This window comes from Procambarus clarkii, chromosome 39 (genome assembly GCF_040958095.1).
Source record: "Procambarus clarkii isolate CNS0578487 chromosome 39, FALCON_Pclarkii_2.0, whole genome shotgun sequence".
In the NCBI taxonomy this organism is placed as follows: domain Eukaryota; kingdom Metazoa; phylum Arthropoda; class Malacostraca; order Decapoda; family Cambaridae; genus Procambarus; species Procambarus clarkii.
The window spans coordinates 18394939-18416693 of record NC_091188.1 but is presented as its reverse complement, the minus strand read 5'-3'; the positions used below and the strand labels follow the sequence as shown (position 1 = coordinate 18416693).

At 44.8% G+C, this 21755-nt stretch overlaps 1 protein-coding gene across 1 annotated transcript in view; it reads right to left on the bottom strand.

Moving 5' to 3' along the window:
• The window catches only part of LOC123760458 (calcium-activated chloride channel regulator 1), a 156311-nt gene extending 135574 nt beyond the window's left edge, over window positions 1-20737 (bottom strand). The window contains exons 1-4 of the mRNA XM_069338068.1: window positions 20690-20737; window positions 18246-18421; window positions 11012-11627; window positions 10244-10365 (exon numbers count right to left, since the gene is read on the bottom strand). Of these exons, the coding sequence (XP_069194169.1) occupies window positions 10244-10365; window positions 11012-11627; window positions 18246-18421; window positions 20690-20737 (962 nt within the window). The remainder of the gene's footprint in view (window positions 1-10243; window positions 10366-11011; window positions 11628-18245; window positions 18422-20689) is intronic.
• Between the last annotated feature and the right edge of the window lie 1018 nt (window positions 20738-21755).

Here is a 21755-nt window from a genome sequence, read left to right as displayed (position 1 = left end):
GTTCCTCGATTCCCCAATTCTTCTCTCCAGGAGAATTATCCGAAATACTAAGACCATCAGCCTCCCAGAACCTCATGGCCCACATGACCATTACAAAGCGCTCAGAGCAGCCTTCAGGCGCCACCTGTGCGGGATATCTAGTACATCTAAAGGATTTCTGAAATGTGGAGCCAAAAATTTACCTCTCGCAAGCCCCTTAAGCAACAGAACCAGTAGAGCATTTGCAGGAAAAAACTGGGGCTCAGAGAAAAGTCAAAGAGATTCAAAGAAAACATGAGGGCCAATATTCGTATTTGTTCCGCGAACAAATGTGCATGTCAGAGTGAAAAGAGGAATGTATCAAGGTGGAGTGAATAAGATCCTGTTAAAAAAAGAGTTTTAAAGAAGTCAATACTAAAGGAGAGATCAGAATACCTTCCAATCTGGCTAAGTGTTGGGATGGGATAAAAAGAGTGTGCAGCATCCCAGAGCATCTCTGGATGATGCTACGAGATGCCTTGAATGGTTGAGAGTGTGTTCTCTGGCAAGAGTTTGATGCCAAGGGTTCCGGTAGGGCTGACTCTGGTAGGAAGAAGGTAGAGTGAGAGTAAGGAGAGAGAGAGAGAGAGAGAGAGAGAGAGAGAGAGAGAGAGAGAGAGAGAGAGAGAGAGAGAGAGAGAGAGAGAGAGAGAGAGAGAGAGAGAGAGAGAGAGAGAGAGAGAGAGAGAGAGAGAGAGAGATGAAGTAAAAACAATTAAGTAACGCTCTCGGTGATGATTGAAGAGAAAAGCACTTCGCAGAATGTAACACGAGCAGAGAAGTGACCTAAAATGCGATCTATTAGAAAGATAACGCGAGAATTTTCAGACTATTCAGTGACATTTTGACCAGCTGAATATTACCAGAGATTCATTATTTTCGAGTCAAATACAGGGTACGTCATGACGCCGTACACACTCTGAACCTTGGGTTTTGGAACTGTTTTAGAACCTATACTGAGATCATTTATGCTGTTTTTAATAAAGTAAAACTCGTAATTAAGTACCATATTTGTTGCATTACAATTTCAAGCGGGGAACTTGTATTGTTTAATATAATAAACGGTAGACTCCTGCAACTCCACAGGAGTCTGTACCTGTGGTAAACTCCGTCACTCTACACTTACTGGAGGTTGAAAATGCTCCACCATTACCCCAGAATGACCTTCCTAACATATGTGGTTATAACCAACCGCTGGACCTCTTTTCTAGTATGTGAAAATTAGCGTCAAGTACAAACTTACAAAAGAAAATGAAGCTGGAGACAGCTTCTAAATATATGATAAACAGAAGTGAATCATTAAACAGCCCAGCTTCATAAAAAACACATTTGACAATGTTCCACGAAATTTATAAAATATGCATTAGGACTTCATGGAATATAAGTGGAGTCATTTGGGACATGGACCATCAATTAGGCCTGATATACGCTAAAATTCAACACCTATTAGAATTATGGTAAAGAATTTGTATAATTTTCACCCAAGGTGACAGCCATTGTGGTGCTTCAGCTGAAAACTTCCAGACTCACAAAATACTAAATTTCCACTATTTAATGTGACCAATTTATTTCCGCAGTATCATTCCATGAGTTTATCTCTCATAGCAGTGTTACGTGAGTTTGTTTCGCACCAGCATCGCTTCAGTTTATCTCTCATTGCAGCTTCACCTTTTATCTCTCCCATTAGCATCCAATGGGGGTGTTCTCTCAGAGAAGAAAGAAGGTACTCTCTCTGTTCTCTCAGAGAAGAGAGAAGGTACTCTCTCTGTTCTCTCAGAGAAGAGAGAAGGTACTCTCTCTGTTCTCTCAGAGAAGAGAGAAGGTACTCTCTCTGTTCTCTCAGAGAAGAGAGAAGGTACTCTCTCTGTTCTCTCAGAGAAGAGAGAAGGTACTCTCTCTGTTCTCTCAGAGAAGAGAGAAGGTACTCTCTCTGTTCTCTCAGAGAAGAGAGAACAGAGTAACATCACATAGGGCGGTTTATCTATCAGAATAGCATCACTTGAGATTATGTCTCACAGCAACATCACCTGGGTTTACCTTCCCAGCAGCATCACCTGGGTTTACCTTTCCAGCAGCATCACCTGGGTTTACCTTCCTAGCAGCATCACCTGGGTTTACCTTCCTAGCAGCATCACCTGGGTTTACCTTCCTAGCAGCATCACCTGGGTTTACCTTCCCAGCAGCATCACCCGGGTTTACCTTCCCAGCAGCATCACCTGGGTTTACCTTCCCAGCAGCATCACCTGGGTTTACCTTCCTAGCAGCATCACCTGGGTTTACCTTCCTAGCAGCATCACCTGGGTTTACCTTCCCAGCAGCATCACCTGGGTTTAAATCATTGACAAAGGTTTTCCGTTTAGCATCACAAATCTGAATTTGTATTCACATTCATCTTAGAGTGAGATTCCAAAGATGAAAGCTGAAGAGAATTGCTTTGCACCCGTTCGCCACCTTCCATATCTCTCCTTCCTCTCTTCTCCACCTTCCACCCTACGCCCCCCCCCCCTCTCTCTCTCTCTCTCTTTTCTCTCTCCTTCCAACACCCAACCCTCCTTCCTCCTACAATCTATCCTCTAATACAACACAATGGTTTACCACCTTCTATTCTGTTCATCCCCTATCCATCTATTCTTTCTCTCTCTTCGCAGACTTGCCTCCTCTCACCTTCTCTTTTCTCTCCTCCCCCACCTCCCCATTCATCACCCGCTTCTATCCATCATTACACTCTCCGTCATTCACCATAGTTCCCTCCCTACATCACAGCCTACCTCTCCAGATCCTTCCCTTCCTGATTCCCTACTGTACACCGTGCCATGCTTCCTTTACCTTCCATTCATCTCTCTCTCTCTCCTTTTCTCAGTCTCTCATTATCCCCATCCATTTGTTTCAATTTTCCGTCTCACATTCATTCTATCATCTCATCCTTGTTTCCTATCTTTCTTCCTCACTTCCTTCTAACTATATTTCCTTTTTATTTTGCTATCTTTCTCCATGCTTCCCCTATTCTTCATTCCTCATCTCTCGCCTCCCTCTTATCCCACACCTCATTTTCACTCGTTCTTTTACCTTCTTTGTCTCGTCATCTTTTCTCCTCTCTCCGTCTTTCTCACCTTTTATTAGTTCTCGTTCCGTGTTTCGCTCTTCTTCCCTTTCTCCCTTCCCCTTTATCCAGCCTCGCCCCCCCCCTCATCCTTGCCTCCCCGCAGCGATACAAGGACACACTGAGGAGTGTTCTACAAGTTCCTGGGTGGTGTCAATAACTGGAAGGAGCGAGCGGCTGTTGGAGTGTGGAAGTCCATTGGCGACAAACACACATTTCCAGTTTGGGAAAACAGCGCCTGGAGGGACGTCCTTGACGGAGAAGTGTGCCAACAGATCTCTGCTGGGGAGATGTGAAGGTGCAGGGGACACTGCAGGTGGAGATGTGGACATACAGGGGAACCTGCCCAGGGTATCTGCCCGGTCGGAGACGTGACCGTGCTATGAGACGGTTTTTCTAGCAAGGACCGTGCTAGGAAACATGACCGTGCTAGAAGACGTGACCGTGCTAGGAAACATGACCGTGCTGGGAGACGTGACCGTGCTAGGAGACTGTGGCATATGAAGGATCTGCTAGACCAAGACGTGGGCGATGATGGGGATCAGCCAAGTGAAGGGGCAGGCGAGCAGAGAATTTGCTGAGTGGCTAAGTGCAAGTTCCTTTGTTCCCAGTTTATCTTCCGATAGCGGAAGTCTACCATGATTAGGAACTGTGTGTTTATCCTATGAGATTAGTGCTGCTCCTTCCTGAATAATGCCCAGGCTAGCCTTATTATTGTCTTCATATTACTGCCTAATCCTGTTCTTAACGAAGGTAAGAAAGTAAGTAATTACAGTACTAATTTTCACGTATTACAGCTCTCTCTTATTTAATGACGACCTCTCTCGTCATTTCTCTGCTTCCCTCCCTTCCATATGGTCTGTTAATCCCTGAAGAACACTGCGACAGAGGATACCTATGCAGTTTTTCTCTCCACCTGTACTTACATATTAGGGTGTAATTTAAGAAAGTATTTCCTTAAACTCCCTTTTATAAGTAATTCTATATTCACTTGTGCTTTAAAGTGATGTTCCTCCTAAAAATCCTGATTCTAGTATTCCATATTAATTATTTTCTTGGGTTAGTGAGGCACTAGTGAGCCATGAGGTGGAATTAGCATCCTTTGGATGAGGAGAGTGTGCAAAAGAGCACTGTAAGTAATGAAGGAGAGATAAGGTGAGGACAGGAAGGTCAAAGCGAATTTAAAGATAACACTAAGGAAGTAAGATACGAATGGATGTAGGTGATGCAAGTAATTAGTGCAAAGATAAGTGTTAAGAGAGAGAGAGAAGCTAGCGAGTGGAAGGGTAAGGTAATTATCAGGAGAAAGCACCAAGCTATTGCTACTAAATAGCACTTAGAAGGGATCAGGATAAGGATTTGGGATGGGACGAGGGGGGAGAGGTAGGGGGAAGAACGGTGGCTATAAGAAAGGACAGCTATTCTGAGGCACAGAAAATAATAAGGGTCACTAGAGATATAATAACTGGGAATGCATAGATGAAGGTGGATAGTTCAGAGATGGAATGTTATTTTGTTGTTTCAGATTCAGTTACCCGGAACAAAAATGTTCCAAGTAGCACGGGCTATGGTGAACCCTTAGTGGACTTACTTGGAATGAGAGCGGGACTGTAACTTGCAGTGGTAAAAGCTCTACATGAGGGAGAGTTAGTAGAAGTTGAAGGGAAAGTTTCACTTATAAGGAAATGAGGATTAATATAGCTGTAAGGGAAAAGAAAGGGTAATGTGTAGGGAAAATTTGAACAGGACCATGCAGTTCTTTCATATAGTTGCTGGATCTGTAAAAATGATGGTGTTAGTGGTTCGTGAGAGCCTGAGGGGGCGGATTTTGTCATTCGAGGTCAGGGAGTGGCAGGAGGAGCAATATTGACTGAACGCAAGGTTAGGTGGCAGAAGATATGCATTCCAGGAAGGGGAAGAGAAGGGTGATGGGGATGAAACTATTGACTTTTAAGGATAGGGTGTAGTGATGTGTTTTTGTGTGTGTGTGTGTGTGTGTGTGTGTGTGTGTGTGTGTGTGTGTGTGTGTGTGTGTGTGTGTGTGTGTGTGTGTGTGTGTGTGTGTGTACTCACCTAGTTGTACTCACCTAGTTGTGTCTGCAGGATCGAGCATTGACTCTTGGATCCCGCCTTTCGAGCATCGGTTGTTTACAGCAATGACTCCTGTCCCATTTCCGTATCATACCTGGTTTTAACATTATGAATAGTATTTGCTTCCACAACCTGTTCCTGAAGTGCATTCCATTTTCCCACTACTCTCACGCTAAAAGAAAACTTCCTAACATCTCTGTGACTCATCTGAGTTTCAAGCTTCCATCCATGTCCCCTCGTTCTGTTACTATTCCGTGTGAACATTTCGTCTATGTCCAGTCTGTCAATCCCTCTGAGTATCTTATATGTTCCTATCATGTCCCCCCTCTCCCTTCTTCTTTCTAGTGTCGTAAGGCACAGTTCCCTCAGGCGCTCCTCATACCCCATCCCTCGTAGCTCTGGGACGAGTCTCGTTGCAAACCTCTCAACCTTTTCCAGTTTCATTATATGCTTCTTCAGATGGGGACTCCATGATGAGGCGGCATACTCTAAGACTGGCCTCACGTAGGCAGTGTAAAGCGCCCTAAATGCCTCCTTACTTAGGTTTCTGAATGATGTTCTAACTTTTGCCAGTGTAGAGTACGCTGCTGTCGTTATCCTATTTATATGTGCCTCAGGAGATAGATTAGGTGTTACGTCCACCCCCAGGTCTCTTTCGCGCGTCGTCACAGGTAAGCTGTTCCCCTCTATTGTGTACTGTCCCTTTGGTCTCCTATCTTCTAGTCTCATTTCCATAACTTTACATTTGCTCGTGTTGAATTCCAGTAGCCATTTCTCTGACCATCTCTGCAACCTGTTCAGGTCCTCTTGGAGGATCCTGCAATCCTCATCTGTCACAACTCTTCTTACCAACATTGCGTCATCCGCAAACATCGACATGTAGGACTCTACGCCTGTAAACATGTCGTTAACATATACAAGAAATAGAATTGGTCCCAGCACCGATCCTTGTGGTACTCCACTTGTTACTGTTCGCCAGTCCGACTTCACTCCCCTTACCGTAACTCTTTGGCTTCTTCCTGTTAGGTAGTTCCTTATCCATGCTAGGACCTTTCCCCCCCACCCCCGTCTGCCTCTCGAGCTTGAACAGCAGTCTCATGTGCGGTACTGTATCAAAGGCTTTTTGGCAGTCCAGAAATATGCAGTCTGCCCAACCATCTCTGTCCTGCCTTATCCTCGTTATTTTATCATAGAATTCCAGAAGGTTTGTTAGGCACAATTTCCCTGTCCAGAACCCATGTTGATGTTTGTTCACAAACCTAATGTTCTCCAGGTGTGCCACCAGTCGCAGCCTAATTATTCTTTCCAGTATTTTACAGGGGATGCTTGTCAGTGATACAAGTCTATAGTTAAGTGCCTCCTCCCTATCACCTTTCTTAAAGATCAGCACGACATTTGCCTCCTTCCAGCAACTGGGCAATTCTCCCGACATAAGTGACTCATTAGAGATCATTGCCAGAGGCACGCTGAGGGCCTGCGCTGCTTCTTTTAGTATCCACGGTGATACTTTGTCTGGTCCAACTGCTTTAGTTGCATCTAGAGTTGTCAACTGTTTCATTACCTCCTCTGGTGTCACCTCTATATCTGATAGTCTTTCATCTAGGGTAACCCCTTCCAACAATGGGAGTGTGTGTGTGTGTGTGTGTGTGTGTGTGTGTGTGTGTGTGTGTGTGTGTGTGTGTGTGTGTGTGTTTCCCTTTATCTATTTGCGCCTGCAGGATCGGCCTTCAGAAACTGGAACCCGCATTTCTTGTCGTCGGTTATACAGTCAATTGGCTTCTGTTGCCTTCTCCCCTGGTTTGTGTCGGTGGGTGACACTTCTCTGTCCCCTGATGCATGCCCACATCAACTAGAAGATAATATTTATCATACACATCACCTGCGTGTAGACCACCGTCTTGATGATGGAAAAACCCTAAATAATATTGAGTTTTTGTATTAATATTTTAGACAAAACTCAAGATGTAGGACAATTACAAATTCTTGAAGCCTTTCAAGTCGAAGAACCCACTATAAATGCTCAAATAACAGAACTATTCACTCGGCCCACCGTGGGAGTGAGAGCACGTCTGGAACGCGAACACGCCAACGATAGCATCACTGCCCTAAACGTCATGCCCACTACGGTCACCTGAGTTCTTATCACCTGACTACTCTCTTAATGTTTAGTTCATTGACCCATGCATCTTACCTTTACTCCTTAGCTTAGCCTTTCCACTCACCTAATTGTATGTGCCTAACCTCCCCTGGTATAAATACTATATTCTATATATATATATATATATATATATATATATATATATATATATATATATATATATATATATATATATATATATATATATATATATATATATAGCAAGAGGGCATTTGAAGGCATAGACGACGTTAGTCTCTTTTAAAGCGTCGTCTATGCCTTCAAATGGCCTCTTGGGGACTGCAAGCTCCAAAAAAACCAGTATATAGACTAGACAACAACATCTCTTTCTAGGCGTTTAACGATGCATAAGCAACAGGGCTCCATTAAGGAACATATAATCTCTTCCCACAACCAAACCATCGCCAGAGAAATCCTAGTAAACAACACAGAAATCATCGATAGATACAGCGATAGCAGGCGGCTTGACGTTTGCGAGGCATTACACATCAAGAAGTCAACACCAGCAATCAACAGCCAATTAATGCACAACTATATTCTACCCACCTCAAGACTCCTCTCCAATAGAGAAGCATCAAAAAATATGGACCAATAGGCTTTCTGCAATCACTTCTATTCAATACCCATTGTTTCATGTTCTGGCTTGTGTTGATGAAATTAATACCTTATTAAATACCACCTCACCCCATCCACCTCACTCAAATGTAGATATAAACAAAATCGGAGATGTGTAAGTTCTATTCAGTTGTGTATGTGTTAACTAAAGTCTTTGAAAATGTAATAAGTTTTACGAAACGCGCTCTCAAGTGTCGCATCAGACTAGAAATAAAAATGAATTTTGGAGAATTGATTTTTGAATTACCTCCAACAGTGAAAAGAAATGTACGAAAGATTGAGAAAATTCGTGTTAGAATTATTAATCTTACTTTTTCGGTCATATTTAATAATATATATATATATATATATATATATATATATATATATATATATATATATATATATATATATATATATATATATATTCCTCTTTGGCCACTTGGTCAACTGTTTTGTAGACAATAAAAAACGTCAGTACTGAAATAATTATTATTCTATGATGTTATGCTGGCAAGAATTGATACAGTGTTACTATGTTACTATGGATACAACACTCCAATCTCTTGGTGAATGAGTGCATTGTATCATTATAATATACATGGTGTACGTGCATGTGTGTTACCTACCCCGCCTATGTCACCGCCCACATCTGGTCCTGTTGAAACTATTGAAACTGTTTCCAAGCCCTTGGTCATTCGGAACACCTGGCGCTCATTAATTATTCACTCTCAGCATCGCTTTTATTTTTCATTGTGATGCTCAACTGGTCCCCAAGGCATCTCTATCATTATATATCTAGGTATTTTTAAACTCTTTTTATGTAGTCTATTCACCTGGGCTCTAGCAGACTCGAACCGTGGATCTCCATTATATAACAGTCATAATGTTATCACAGTATTGGTATTAAACATTTTGTTATTTAACATTTTGCTATAACACATTTTGTTATTAACTATTGTTTTATTTATATTTGAATCAGCTTTTTCTTAATATCTTAAAGAACCAATGTGGAGATCACCTTACCTTGTGATCTCCACAATTCTCCCCCCCCCCCCCAGCAGGCCCAGATATGTCTCACCTCTGCTCCCCCCCCAGCAGGCCCAGATATGTCTCACCTCTGCTCCTCCCCCCCGAGCAGGCCCAGATATGTCTCACCTCTGCCCCCCCCCCCAGCAGGCCCAGATATGTCTCACCTCTGCTCCTCCCCCCCGAGCAGGCCCAGATATGACTCACCTCTGCCCCCCCCCCAGCAGGCCCAGATATGACTCACCTCTGCCCCCCCCCCCAGCAGGCCCAGATATGTCTCACCTCTGCCCCCCCCCCCAGCAGGCCCAGATATGTCTCACCTCTGCCCCCCCCCCCCAGCAGGCCCAGATATGTCTCACCTCTGCCCCCCCCCCCCCCAGCAGGCCCAGATATGTCTCACCTCTGCCCCCCCCCCCCAGCAGGCCCAGATATGTCTCACCTCTGCCCCCCCCCAGCAGGCCCAGATATGTCTCACCTCTGCCCCCCCCCCAGCAGGCCCAGATATGTCTCACCTCTGCCCCCCCCCAGCAGGCCCAGATATGTCTCACCTCTGCCTCCCCCCCAGCAGGCCCAGATATGTCTCACCTCTGCCCCCCCCCAGCAGGCCCAGATATGTCTCACCTCTGCCCCCCCCAGCAGGCCCAGATATGACTCACCTCTGCCCCCCCCAGCAGGCCCAGATATGACTCACCTCTGCCCCCCCCCCCCCAGCAGGCCCAGATATGTCTCACCTCTGCCCCCCCCCAGCAGGCCCAGATATATCTCACCTCTGCCCCCCCCCCAGCAGGCCCAGATATGTCTCACCTCTGCCCCCCCCCAGCAGGCCCAGATATGTCTCACCTCTGCCCCCCCCCCAGCAGGCCCAGATATGACTCACCTCTGCCCCCCCCCCAGCAGGCCCAGATATGACTCACCTCTGCCCCCCCCCAGCAGGCCCAGATGTCTCACCTCTGCCCCCCCCCCAGCAGGCCCAGATATGTCTCACCTCTGCCCCCCCCCCCAGCAGGCCCAGATATGACTCACCTCTGCCCCCCCCCCCAGCAGGCCCAGATATGTCTCACCTCTGCCCCCCCCCCCCCAGCAGGCCCAGATATGTCTCACCTCTGCCCCCCCCCCCCCAGCAGGCCCAGATATGACTCACCTCTGCCCCCCCCCAGCAGGCCCAGATATGTCTCACCTCTGCCCCCCCCCCCAGCAGGCCCAGATATGACTCACCTCTGCCCCCCCCCCCAGCAGGCCCAGATATGACTCACCTCTGCTCCTGGAAATCTTCACGTTCTCTCATGACTTCCCACGCTGACCGGCCGTCACACAGCGCGTTCTGCTTCGTGGGGGCTTCTCTGTTGTGGGTGTGGGCGTCACAGAACTTGGTCACCTGTGGGAAGAGCGAGAGTTGTGATGATGGCGTGTGTGGGGCGTGAATGCCTCCACCCTTCCCAAATGATTCCAGTGATTGATCAAGATTAAGCCACCCAAAAGGTTGCGCGGGCATGAATAGCCCGTGATATTCCAGTTTTTAAATGTTCTCTGATATAAGGGGCGTTCGAGGTATTTTTGTCGCAGGTGACGTGAGTATGTAGCTTAGCTCTTTGACGTGTGTAAAGTTTCTGCAAACATGTGTTCTGTGTTTTAGTTGCATGGCTAACCTTGGAAGGGGGTTAAAGTCATTTAAACACTAATTTTGTGGTGCAATATTTTATAGTTACAGGGCTGGTAGGGACGGGAGAGTTTGAAAAATGCTCAATATCGCCGTGGCTTTTTGAGAAAATGGTCGCTCCATTATGTTTTTCATGCGTGAAGTGGGAACGATTTATCTCCAGGTAAGAGACTGGGAGCTACACACCAGTGCCGGATTTTCCTCCTGCTGTGTTGGTAATAAATCTAATGATATATATATATATATATATGATTAGATCCTCTATGTGTTCTTTGAAACTTATGTGGAGGAGTTCATTTATCGCAGCCCAAAGTTAATTTGTATATGTTAATTATTGCATTATACAAGTCATTTAATGTCTTACCTGAAGGAGGTGTGGAAGTGCCAGGAGGGATGAGGTAGCATTCCTGTGAGCTTCGGGCGGCCAGGTACAGTGGTGGGCGTGGTCAGGGTGGCAGGCAGGAGGGCCGACACGGGCGTCAGTACACACGGTGGCCGCCCATCGCGGGCCCTCCCTATACCAGGGTAAGTACAGCTGGTCTCCTGGGTATCCAGCCTCCGAGAACAGTCCCCAGCGATACTTGGCCCACTCTCCTACCAGCACACTGGCGGCCCGAGCGGCGTGGTCAGCGGAGGTGTTGGCCGCCTCCAGAAACCCGACTCCGAACTGGATGAAGTCTCCTTGCTGGCCACAGCCTCCGCTCTGTTGCGTCCAGGGCGCGTCCCCGAACACCGGGTGCGGCGAGGCCACCTTCAGGTGCGGGGTTTGGGTGGGCGGAGGTGGCGGGTCACCAGAGATGGGCGGGTGGCAGGCGCGGATGGACCAGTGGGCCGGCAGGACCACAATGGCAGACCTGAGGTAGGCTACGCCCTCTGTGGCCAAGTGTAGCGCCCGAGACCACGCATTCAACACCGTCTGTAAGGAAGAAATTCCAACATTATTGTACCTGTATTGTACCTGTATTGTACCTATATTGTGACTGTATTGTACCTATATTGTGACTGTATTGTACCTATATTGGATATTGTTCCACGAAGTAAAAGGGTGTAGTCATAATGACCTATATGTCATACGTGGAAATCTTAGGATGGTGAACATCGTTCCTTGAAAAGTAAAGGAAAATTGTTCAACTACGGAAGCGTACATTATATTTACTCTTCAATATTTTTAATTAAAGGAATATGTACACAGACAGGTATATCCCACTTGTCGGTGTATATATACACTGAGGATTAATTTAGTCCTAAGCAATGTTCTGGACAAGAGTATACATGCTGATTAGTCAGCAAGCTCTAGCGGAGTCCTTAATAACGATCCTGCGGTTGACTGACCTTAAAAGGAACAATGGAGCCTGGAAATTACAATCGGAGTAACAGGAGGAGGAGGAAGAGGAGGAAATAGAGTAGTTGACAATAATCCACGAAACAAAGAGCATACTGAGATGGGTTGGGCATGTTGACTGAATGAATAATGGTAAACAAGTGAAGAGCGAGTATCATGTGCATTTCAGGGAAGAAGGAGAGGAACAAGGCCTGGAAAAAGATGGGTGGATGACAGGCGTATGTAAGGTAGCACTGAACGAGTCGTTTAAATGTTTATGTTTAATGCACGGGATCTACCTGTGTATTACGGTGGGTGAGAGCAGTTTGTGAGACGGGAGTAGATGCAGCCAACACCCCCAGTCCACCACCAGTCAAAAATCCGTGGTTTAATAGGGAATGTATGAAAGCAAAGGAGCTGAACAAAAGAGCATGGAGGAACTTCCGTAATAACAGAACACCAGAAAGTAGAGAGAGATACCAGAGAACCAGGAACGAATATGATAGTGTGAGAAGAGCAGCTGATAAAAGGTATGAAAATGATATTGCTAATAAAACCAAAACCGAACCAAAGCTACTACACAGTCACATCAGGAGGAAGACAACAGTGAAGGAACAGGTGATGAAACTTAGGGTGGGCGAGGACAGGTACACAGAGAATGACAAAGAGGTGTGTGAAGAACTCAACAAAAGGTTCCAGGAGGACTTTACAATAGAACAGGGAGAAGTCACGGCGCTAGGAGAGGTGGCAGCAAACCAGGTGACCTTGGAAAGGTTCGAAATTACAAGAGATGAGGTCAAGAAGCACCTATTGGAGCTGGATGTGAGAAAAGCTGTTGGGCCAGATGGAATCTCACCATGGGTATTGAAAGAGTGTGCAGGAGCACTTTGCTTGCCACTCTCCATAGTGTATAGTAGGTCACTGGAAACGGGAGACCTACCAGAAGTATGGAAGACTGCTAATGTAGTACCAATATTTAAAAAGGGTGACAGACAAGAGGCACTGAACTACAGGCCAGTGTCCTTAACTTGTATACCATGCAAGGTGATGGAGAAGATTGTGAGAAAAAAACTAGTAACACATCTGGAGAGAAGAGACTTCGTGACAACCCATCAACATGAGTTCAGGGAGGGTAAATCTTGCCTTACAGGCTTGATAGAATTCTATGATCAGGTGACAAAGATTAAGCAAGAAAGAGAAGGATGGGCGGACTGCATTTTTTTGGACTGTCGGAAAGCCTTTGGCACAGTACCTCATGAAAGGTTGATGCATAAGCTGGAGAAACAGGCAGGAGTAACTGGTAGGGCGCTCCAGTGGATAAGGGAGTACCTAAGCAATAGGAAGCAGAGAGTTATAGTGAGGGGTGAGACCTCCGATTGGCGTGAAGTCACCAGTGGAGTCCCACAGGGCTCTGTGCTTGGACCTATCCTGTTTCTGATATACGTAAATGATCTCCCAGAGGGTATAAACTCATTTCTCTCAATGTTTGCTGACGACGCCAAAATTATGAGAAGGATTAAGACAGAGGAGGACAGCTTGAGGCTTCAAGAAGACCTGGACAAGCTGCAGGAATAGTCGAACAAATGGATGTTAGAGTTTAACCCAAGCAAATGTTATGTAATGAAGATAGGGGTAGGAAGCAGGAGACCAGATACAAGGTATCACTTGGGAGATGAAATACTTCAAGAGTCAGAGAGAAAGACCTGGGGGTTGATATCACGCCAGACCTGTCCCCTGAAGCTCATATCAAGAGGATAACATCAGTAGCATATGCCAGGTTGGCTAACATAAGAACGGCCTTTAGAAACTTGTGTAAGGAATCTTTCAGAACATTATATACCACATATGTCAGACCAATCCTGGAGTATGCGGCTCCAGCATGGAGTCCATATCTAGTCAAGCATACGACTAAACTGGAAAAGGTTCAAAAGTTTGCCACCAGACTAGTACCCGAGCTGAGAGGTATGAGCTACGAGGAGAGACTACGGGAATTGAACCTCACTTCGTTGGAAGACAGAAGAGTTAGGGGGGACATGATCACCACATTCCAGATTCTCAAGGGAATCGACAGGGTTGATAAAGATAGGCTATTTAACACAAGGGGCACACGCACTAGGGGACACAGGTGGAAACTGAGTGCCCAAATGAGCCACAGAGATATTAGAAAGAACTTTTTTAGTGTCAGAGTGGTTGACAAATGGAATGCATTAGGAAGCAATGTGGTGGAGGCTGACTCCATACACAGTTTCAAGTGTAGATATGATAGAGCCCAATAGGCTCAGGAACCTGTACACCTGTTGATTGACGGTTGAGAGGCGGGACCAAAGAGCCAGAGCTCAACCCCTGCAAGCACAACTAGGTGAGTACAACTAGGTGAGTACAGGCGTTAGGAAGTGATGTGGTGGAGGCTGACTCCATACTCAGTTTCAAGTGTAGATATGATAGAGCCCATTAGGCTCAGGAACCTGTACACCAGTTGATTGACGGTTGAGAGGCAGGACCAAAGAGCCAGAGCTCAACCCCCGTAAACACAACTAGGTGAGCACAGGTGCAGCCAACACCACCAGTGTAATACAGGCGCAGCCAACAACACCAGTGTAGCAAAGGTGCAGCCAACAGCACCAGTGTAGCACAGGTGCAGCCAACAGCACCAGTGTAGCAAAGGTGCAGCCAACAGCACCAGTGTAACACAAGTGTTATTGACTCCTTGTAAACGGCGAAAATGTTTCTTTCTCTATGATGAAGGTGTGGCGTGACAGGCCAGAGCCCCGGCCTAGAACACCTGCCGTACACCCTTCGATGTACGTGAGACTAATCATGATCGTCCAGCCCGCACTCCTCAGGTTCCCCAACGTCAAGGAACTGTCGTACTAAAGTGCCCTTATCCTAACCTACCAGTGGACCCAAAACAGAAAACGCGACATTTTGCAGATAAAAAGTCACAATAACGTGGCTGAAAAATGTTGACCAAGCCACACACTAGAAATTGAAGAGACGACGACGTCTCGGTCCATCCTGGACCATTATCGAATTGAAAAGGGTCCAGGACAGACTTGATAATGGTCCAGGACTTGGTAATGATCCAGGACTTGATAATGGTCCAGGACTTGGTAATGATCCAGGACTTGATAATGGTCCAGGACGGATTTGATAATGATCCAGGACTTGATAATGGTCCAGGACGGAATTGATAATGGTCCAGGACGGATTTGATAATGATCCAGGACTTGATAATGGTCCAGGACGGACCGAAACGTCGTCGTCTCTTCAATTTCTAGTGTGTGGTTTGGTCATCACAGTATGTAAATTTCGCAAGCCGCTTCTTTTTTCTAGTTCGACAACTTTTGGCCTTAGGTAGCTTAAACATCACAATGAGACGTTCTGTTTGGATTGGCACAGGATGTTGGCTCATGACGGGTTGGCTCGTGACGGGTTGGCTCGTGACGGGTTGGCTCGTGACGGGTTGACTCGTGACGGGTTGACTCGTGACGAGTTGCTCGGGACAGGATGTCCGAGTTCTTTTGTGAAAGAAAGCAGCTAAACTTCGCCCTTCCTAAATAAGTTGGTGACTCTGACGATCTCGCCAGTCTTGTGAGAGAGCAGGACACACCTGACCTCGAAGCCTGGAGGTCAGTCACCCTGACAACCATCATTTTTGTATTACCCTACCAATCTCATGGAGCCTTACTCTAGTAGCACTGGTATATTGCTACACTTTCATAGAGGACAAAATACACAATTGATACATAAAATCATTATATGAGAGCTAGACATATATATGTATTTCCTTTTATCTATCCCGCTCTGTGTGTAAGTGATTTTTCGATACTGTATCATCTACACCTTAACATTTACAGAATAACCTATTATATTTTATTGAAAAAGTAATCAATCAAATCAATAAATAATTAACATATATGCCTCTAACCAGAAGGCTAAACTCATTACAAGTCGCTAAGCGGCACTAACGTTAACATGAACAGGGATTACAGCAAGCACGCTGTTGCAGCTGAGAGAATAAAATGAGATAAAATTAACAAATACGAACCAAATAAAACTGACAAACTCTCTGAACAGCAGACCCTGGAAAACGTCAACGAAGCCTATTAAAAAATATGAATAACCTGGAAACAAAAACAAATCCTGGAAATGAACAAACGAACCTTAAAAATGATAACGCTGCTTTAAAAGAAACGTCGAAGCCCCGAGAACACTACTACTCAGCCATGTAAGTTACATCGGAACAAGCAAAGGTACAGAAAAGAATGGTAATGAACAGCAATGCCGAAATAGGTGCACGAAATCCAGAAAATGAATAAGAGAACCAAACAAGAAACTATGAAGTTTAGAAAGTCACACAAAAACTATGAAGGCAAGAAAAAAGGCTTGAAGGGAGGAATGAGGGAACAAAGAAACCTTGAAAGGAACGATGGCACATGGAAAGGAAGACTAGGCCTTGCAAGCAACAACACAGACTGTGAAAGAAGGAAGAAGAGATCCTTCAAGCGAGCAACAGAGCTTGTAGAGTTACAACGAAGTCCTGATACGTATAACGGAGCCTAGAGATATATAACAAAGTAGAGCAAAGAAACCTGGAAATAAAGACCGAGCCTGGAAATAAACAAGTTTTCTTAGTATAATACAACGGATCCTGGAAAGATACAACAAAGCCTGGAAAGGTACAACGAAGCCTGGAAAAGCACAACAGAGCCTGGAAAGGTACAATGGAGCCTGGAAAGGTACAACAGAGCCTGGAAAGATACAATGGAGCCTGGAAAGGTACAACGGAGCCTGGAAAGGTACAACGGAGCCTGAAAAGGCACAACGGAGCCTGGAAAGGTATAACAGAGCCTGGAAAGATACAGAGGAGCCTGGAAAGATACAAAGGAGCCTGGAAAGGCACAACGGAGCCTGGAAAGATACAGAGGAGCCAGGAAAGATACAAATGAGCTTGGAAAGGCACAACGGAGCCTGGGAAGGTACAACGGAGTCTGGAAAATTACAACACATCCAAGAAAGAATCAATAAAGCCTTGTAAGGGTCAGGGAACAACGGAGCCCTGAAAGGTTCGACGAAGATTGAGAAAGTTAAAAGAAGCCTGGAAAGGCTCTATAAAGCTCGAAAAGGAAAAATAAAACGTGGAAAAGAACAACAGAAGCCTCGAATGGAACAACTCGGCCCTGAAAAGGAACAAACAGTGTCGAGAAAAAAATATATAAAACAAACAAGGAGCAATGGGAAAACAAAGTGTAATATAGAAGTGTTTACTTAACGAGAATCACCAGAGAAAATAATTTATTGAGGCACATCAAAGACTGTGTCTCAAACTGTGTCACAATCCAGATTATGTGTCTCAAGCTGTGGCACAACCATGCGTCTGTGTCTCAAACTGTGTCACAACCCAGAGTTTGTGTGTCAAATGTCACAACCCACAGCTTGTGTCTCAAACTGTGTCACAACCCAGAGTTTGTGTGTCAAGTGTCACAACCCACAGCTTGTGTCTCAAACTGTGTCACAACCCAGAGTTTGTGTGTCAAATGTCACAACCCACAGCTTGTGTCTCAAACTACGTCACAACCAGATGTTGTCTGTGTCTCAGGCTGCGACACAGCCCGGTGGAGGCCTGTTAAACATAACATTTTCAACTCCACTTAGTAAAAATAAGTAGTATTGATATCGTGAAATAATTGTACTGGCGATTGTATATATTAATGTGTTTAACACAATCTCTGCCATATAGAATTTTTTTCTCTATAGATATATATGTGGGCTTGTGAGCCCGTAATCCCCCCTAGTGTTTAAAGTAGTCTATTGATTTGAAGACAAACTCTACCATACATTGGTTGATACAAAAAGTGCTTAAAGGTTATGGATCTTTTGAAAAGTACGACAATGGGAAACATTGATAAATGTCACAGACAGGTTCGATCATTGTTGCAACTTAAACACTTCTTCGAATTTCTTCAAAGTGGGATTAGTGCCCAAGACGCAACAGACATTCCCCCTCTGAATCGCAACACTGAGACGCTTGGAACAAGAAACTTTTTGCTCTCTGGTCTTTTGTAGCGCCGATCAATATGTCCCCCAATTCCTTTAGGAACTTCAATGCATATTTTCCCCGGGAACCGAGGGTCTCCAAGCCGATGGAAACAAAGCTGTAGCAGTGTACCAGACCTCTGTATTTGATAATTTTCTGCGATTCCCTAAAATAAGAAGCACCACCACCCCTTCACGTGTGCTGTGGTGGACATAGGTACTGGCCAGTGTGGCAGCTCACGTGTATTCCCACACCACTTGCTTACCATCCTTCCAAGGAAGCAAGGTGACCCCATCTGGGCGCTTCTGAGGGTCGTTAGGTCTGAATAAGTGTGGGTCACTTTGTGTTGGACAGCGGGCCGTGGCGAGGCTCTTCTTGATGATGTCGTTGACTTCTTCATGCCTTGCAATCTTACCCTGTGATTTATGACATTTCAGACCATGACGACCATATTGGTCTGCCATCGCAGTTCCGCAGATGCACCTATGTTCGGTGAGGATGGGGGCGGCAAGGCGAAGGGCAACGCCAATGCGGAGAGCGTCAGGATTGAGGCAGGTTCCCAGGGCTGCATTAGGCACAACAAATAAAAAATCCCCGGCTTGAGGTGCTGTTACCGCTAGGAGGCGGGCTTTGTTTTTAGCATCTGCGTTTTCAATCATTGTTGTGATAGTCTTTTTCATTATGGGGCTGTCCCAGTGGGCCTGCTTGTGGTCTTTTGGGACTTGTGGTCAGGGTTGAGGGTGTGCAATGGTTTCCCATTAACTGGTTGCTTCGATGAACGTTTGATCATGAGTTCCCGCTGTGTTTCTCATACGCTCTGGTAGGATCTGCCCTACTAATTCGTTGGCTGCTGTACATGAGGATAAGAATGCTGGAAGTGCCACCTCAGTTGCCTTTCGTATGCGTATCCCTCCAAAACTCATTGGGAGTGTTGCTTGGTCCCACTGACTGTCATCAAAATCTAGGTTGAGCGCCTTCCTGAATATTGACCTGAGGAGCTCATCATATTGATTTCAGAGGTTGGTTGCCAAATGTGGGTGCACCCCTTAAAAAGTATGTTAGCCTGGGCAAGGTAAGGCACTTTGTGAGAAGGTAGAGGGCATTATATATATATATATATATATATATATATATATATATATATATATATATATATATATATATATATATATATATATATATATATTTAGATGTTCATTAATCTTTATTTTTAGTAGATAATGTAGTCTTTCTACATTCTAAAATTGTGCTTCTGATAGAAAATGTTTATTCCAGATTCTGAGTATTTCCCCAAGCTCCGTTCACTTCATACACATTAAAGGTGGTATTAGAATTACATTATGAGAGGTTATGAGTCAGTCTTGTTATTTGTAAGCCATAGTTGGAAGGTCAGGCAGGAGGATTAGTGTTTGGAATGGCTGTTAGTCAATCCGATCGAGTCACTATTTATGTTCGTTATTTTTTTCTCTATAGCAAACGAATAGCATATCCACTACCATAGCAAGGTATGTTCATCAACAAAACACTGCATAATACAACTACAAACTCATTGCCATCACCATATCCACACAAGAGCCCCACCCCGAACAATATACTATATATATATATATATATATATATATAAGCACCACTACTGTTGCAACAGCAACTCTTTTGTAGTGGACAAATGTCTTCCGGAAAAGGTCTCAACTAATGTACATCTTCTCTAACGGAAGGGAAGGTAACTATCAGGATAAAGCGCCAAGCCATTAGTCGGAATCGGAACCGACCAATTGGTATAAACTGACGGTTTTTTCAACATTAAAGTATCGTGAATAAACATTTTCTAAGCATCGGCCTCGATAATTAACGTGGGTGGCCTAGGTTACTAGTCTAATGCAAATATGAACAATTGTCTTCAAGTAATGACTGTAATTTAAATAAAGTTCATATGTATTATTTGTTGTGTTAATTATTGGCATAAATTGATGAAAATTCCTATATACGTCGTTAGTAGCCAGCATCTACGACTAGGCGTCGCGCATCGGAATTAATCTGCCTTCGCCACAATCAAATACAGAAGGCGCCTCCCTCGTATCTCCAACTGCATAATAGTGTCATCACTGCCAAAATGACACACCACCGTGCTTCATATCCTGGACTACAACCATCACTCTCACCACCGACACCTACACAATCACATCAGCGCAACCATTGCCACCAAACAACACCACACCACACAACCACCTGCAAAACACCACAACACAACATAATGCACCACCTGGATATGCTGTAATTCACTCGGGATGCGACACTCGCACAAAGAACAGGTATTATCCGTTGCGTATTGATGCTCCAGGTGCGAAATGAGTTACTTTACGGAGACATTCACGGCCACAGATCAAATAGGACAGGCAGGCCGTGTTTAGGAGAGCGATATTTTGTGTTTGTCATGGCGACGGAGGGCAGGCACGATGACCTCAGGCTGTAACCCCGTTGGTCAAATGGTCTTCAAGCACGCTTTCCGGCCTCCCGAGATGTGAAGACCTGGCCTAATATACACCTAGCGGCAGTCGCTCCTGCTTTAGCATGATTTCTTACGAAAAGACTGATATGTATTGGTTTGCTAGTCTCCGTATGATATTGCTCGGTTCCACTGACACTAATTTGTGTATAACAATTAATGATTTTATATATATATGTACCAGTGTTAGTCTAAGTATTCCAATGAGCTTCTCTGTAACCTTTTGCATACCGGCAGTGATAGGATCAGAGTTTAGTTAATTGTGTACCTTAAAACCAATGAGAGATCCTAGAGGACATTGAGGTCTCGGTTAAAAGAAAATCTGGCGAAGGTGTGCCGGTGGATGTCCGGCTTCAGAGTTAGAGAGAGAGAGAGTGAAAGGTGCAGTGTGATTTTCATGATGATAATGATGATGATTTTCATCATGATGATTTTGTCATTCTTGTTTCCCGTTCATTCGAACATTATGTGTTTCAAACTATGTATCCGTTCATGAACTTCAATACTGTTGTGTGCATTGTACAGACGCCAAAGTACATGGTGATTCCCGAATTAATCTCCCAATAATGCCTATTCATCTCATTATTGGTGACCTCGATCAATATTGCATGTAGATGGATTTAAATAACTCTGCAGTTTTCCACCCATAAATTTTGTGACCTTCAGAATTATATATCAGATTTTTCCCCTAGATCCTTATGACAAGATTTAAGGAAAATAGCCATCGTTTTGTGGTTTTTACTATGTGGCTGCTGAAACCAGAAACTAGGAGTGAAGAAGATATAGAAAGCATCCTTCTGGTCGTTACTGGAAGATTCGTAAGCGAGCTTGTCGTCAAGTAAAAGACTGTCTATAGTGAGCTATATTTAGATGATAATCAGGAACATAAAGGCAACTTGCCCCAGCAGGAGTTGTATCCCAAATATGGTGGCTTTTGGTTGAAGATCGGTAGGGATATTCATTTGAATACATAATCCCGCCACTAAATCAAGAAAACCAGGAAAACAACAAACGAAATCACTTCAACATTTAGCTGCCAACTTGCTGGTCCTTGATCCAGAACAAAAACTCCGCAGTTTGTTCCGTGAATTGTATCTGCAGTGAATATTAACACAAGAGGTCCAGTGGATAGCAATAATATGAGGTGAACCCCATTCCCCTAATCCCTCGACATAAGTATAAGGCATTGTGGCTGAATATGCTCAGCCCGCAGCTGTTATAAAGTTGTGCGGACCAGCTGGACCCGC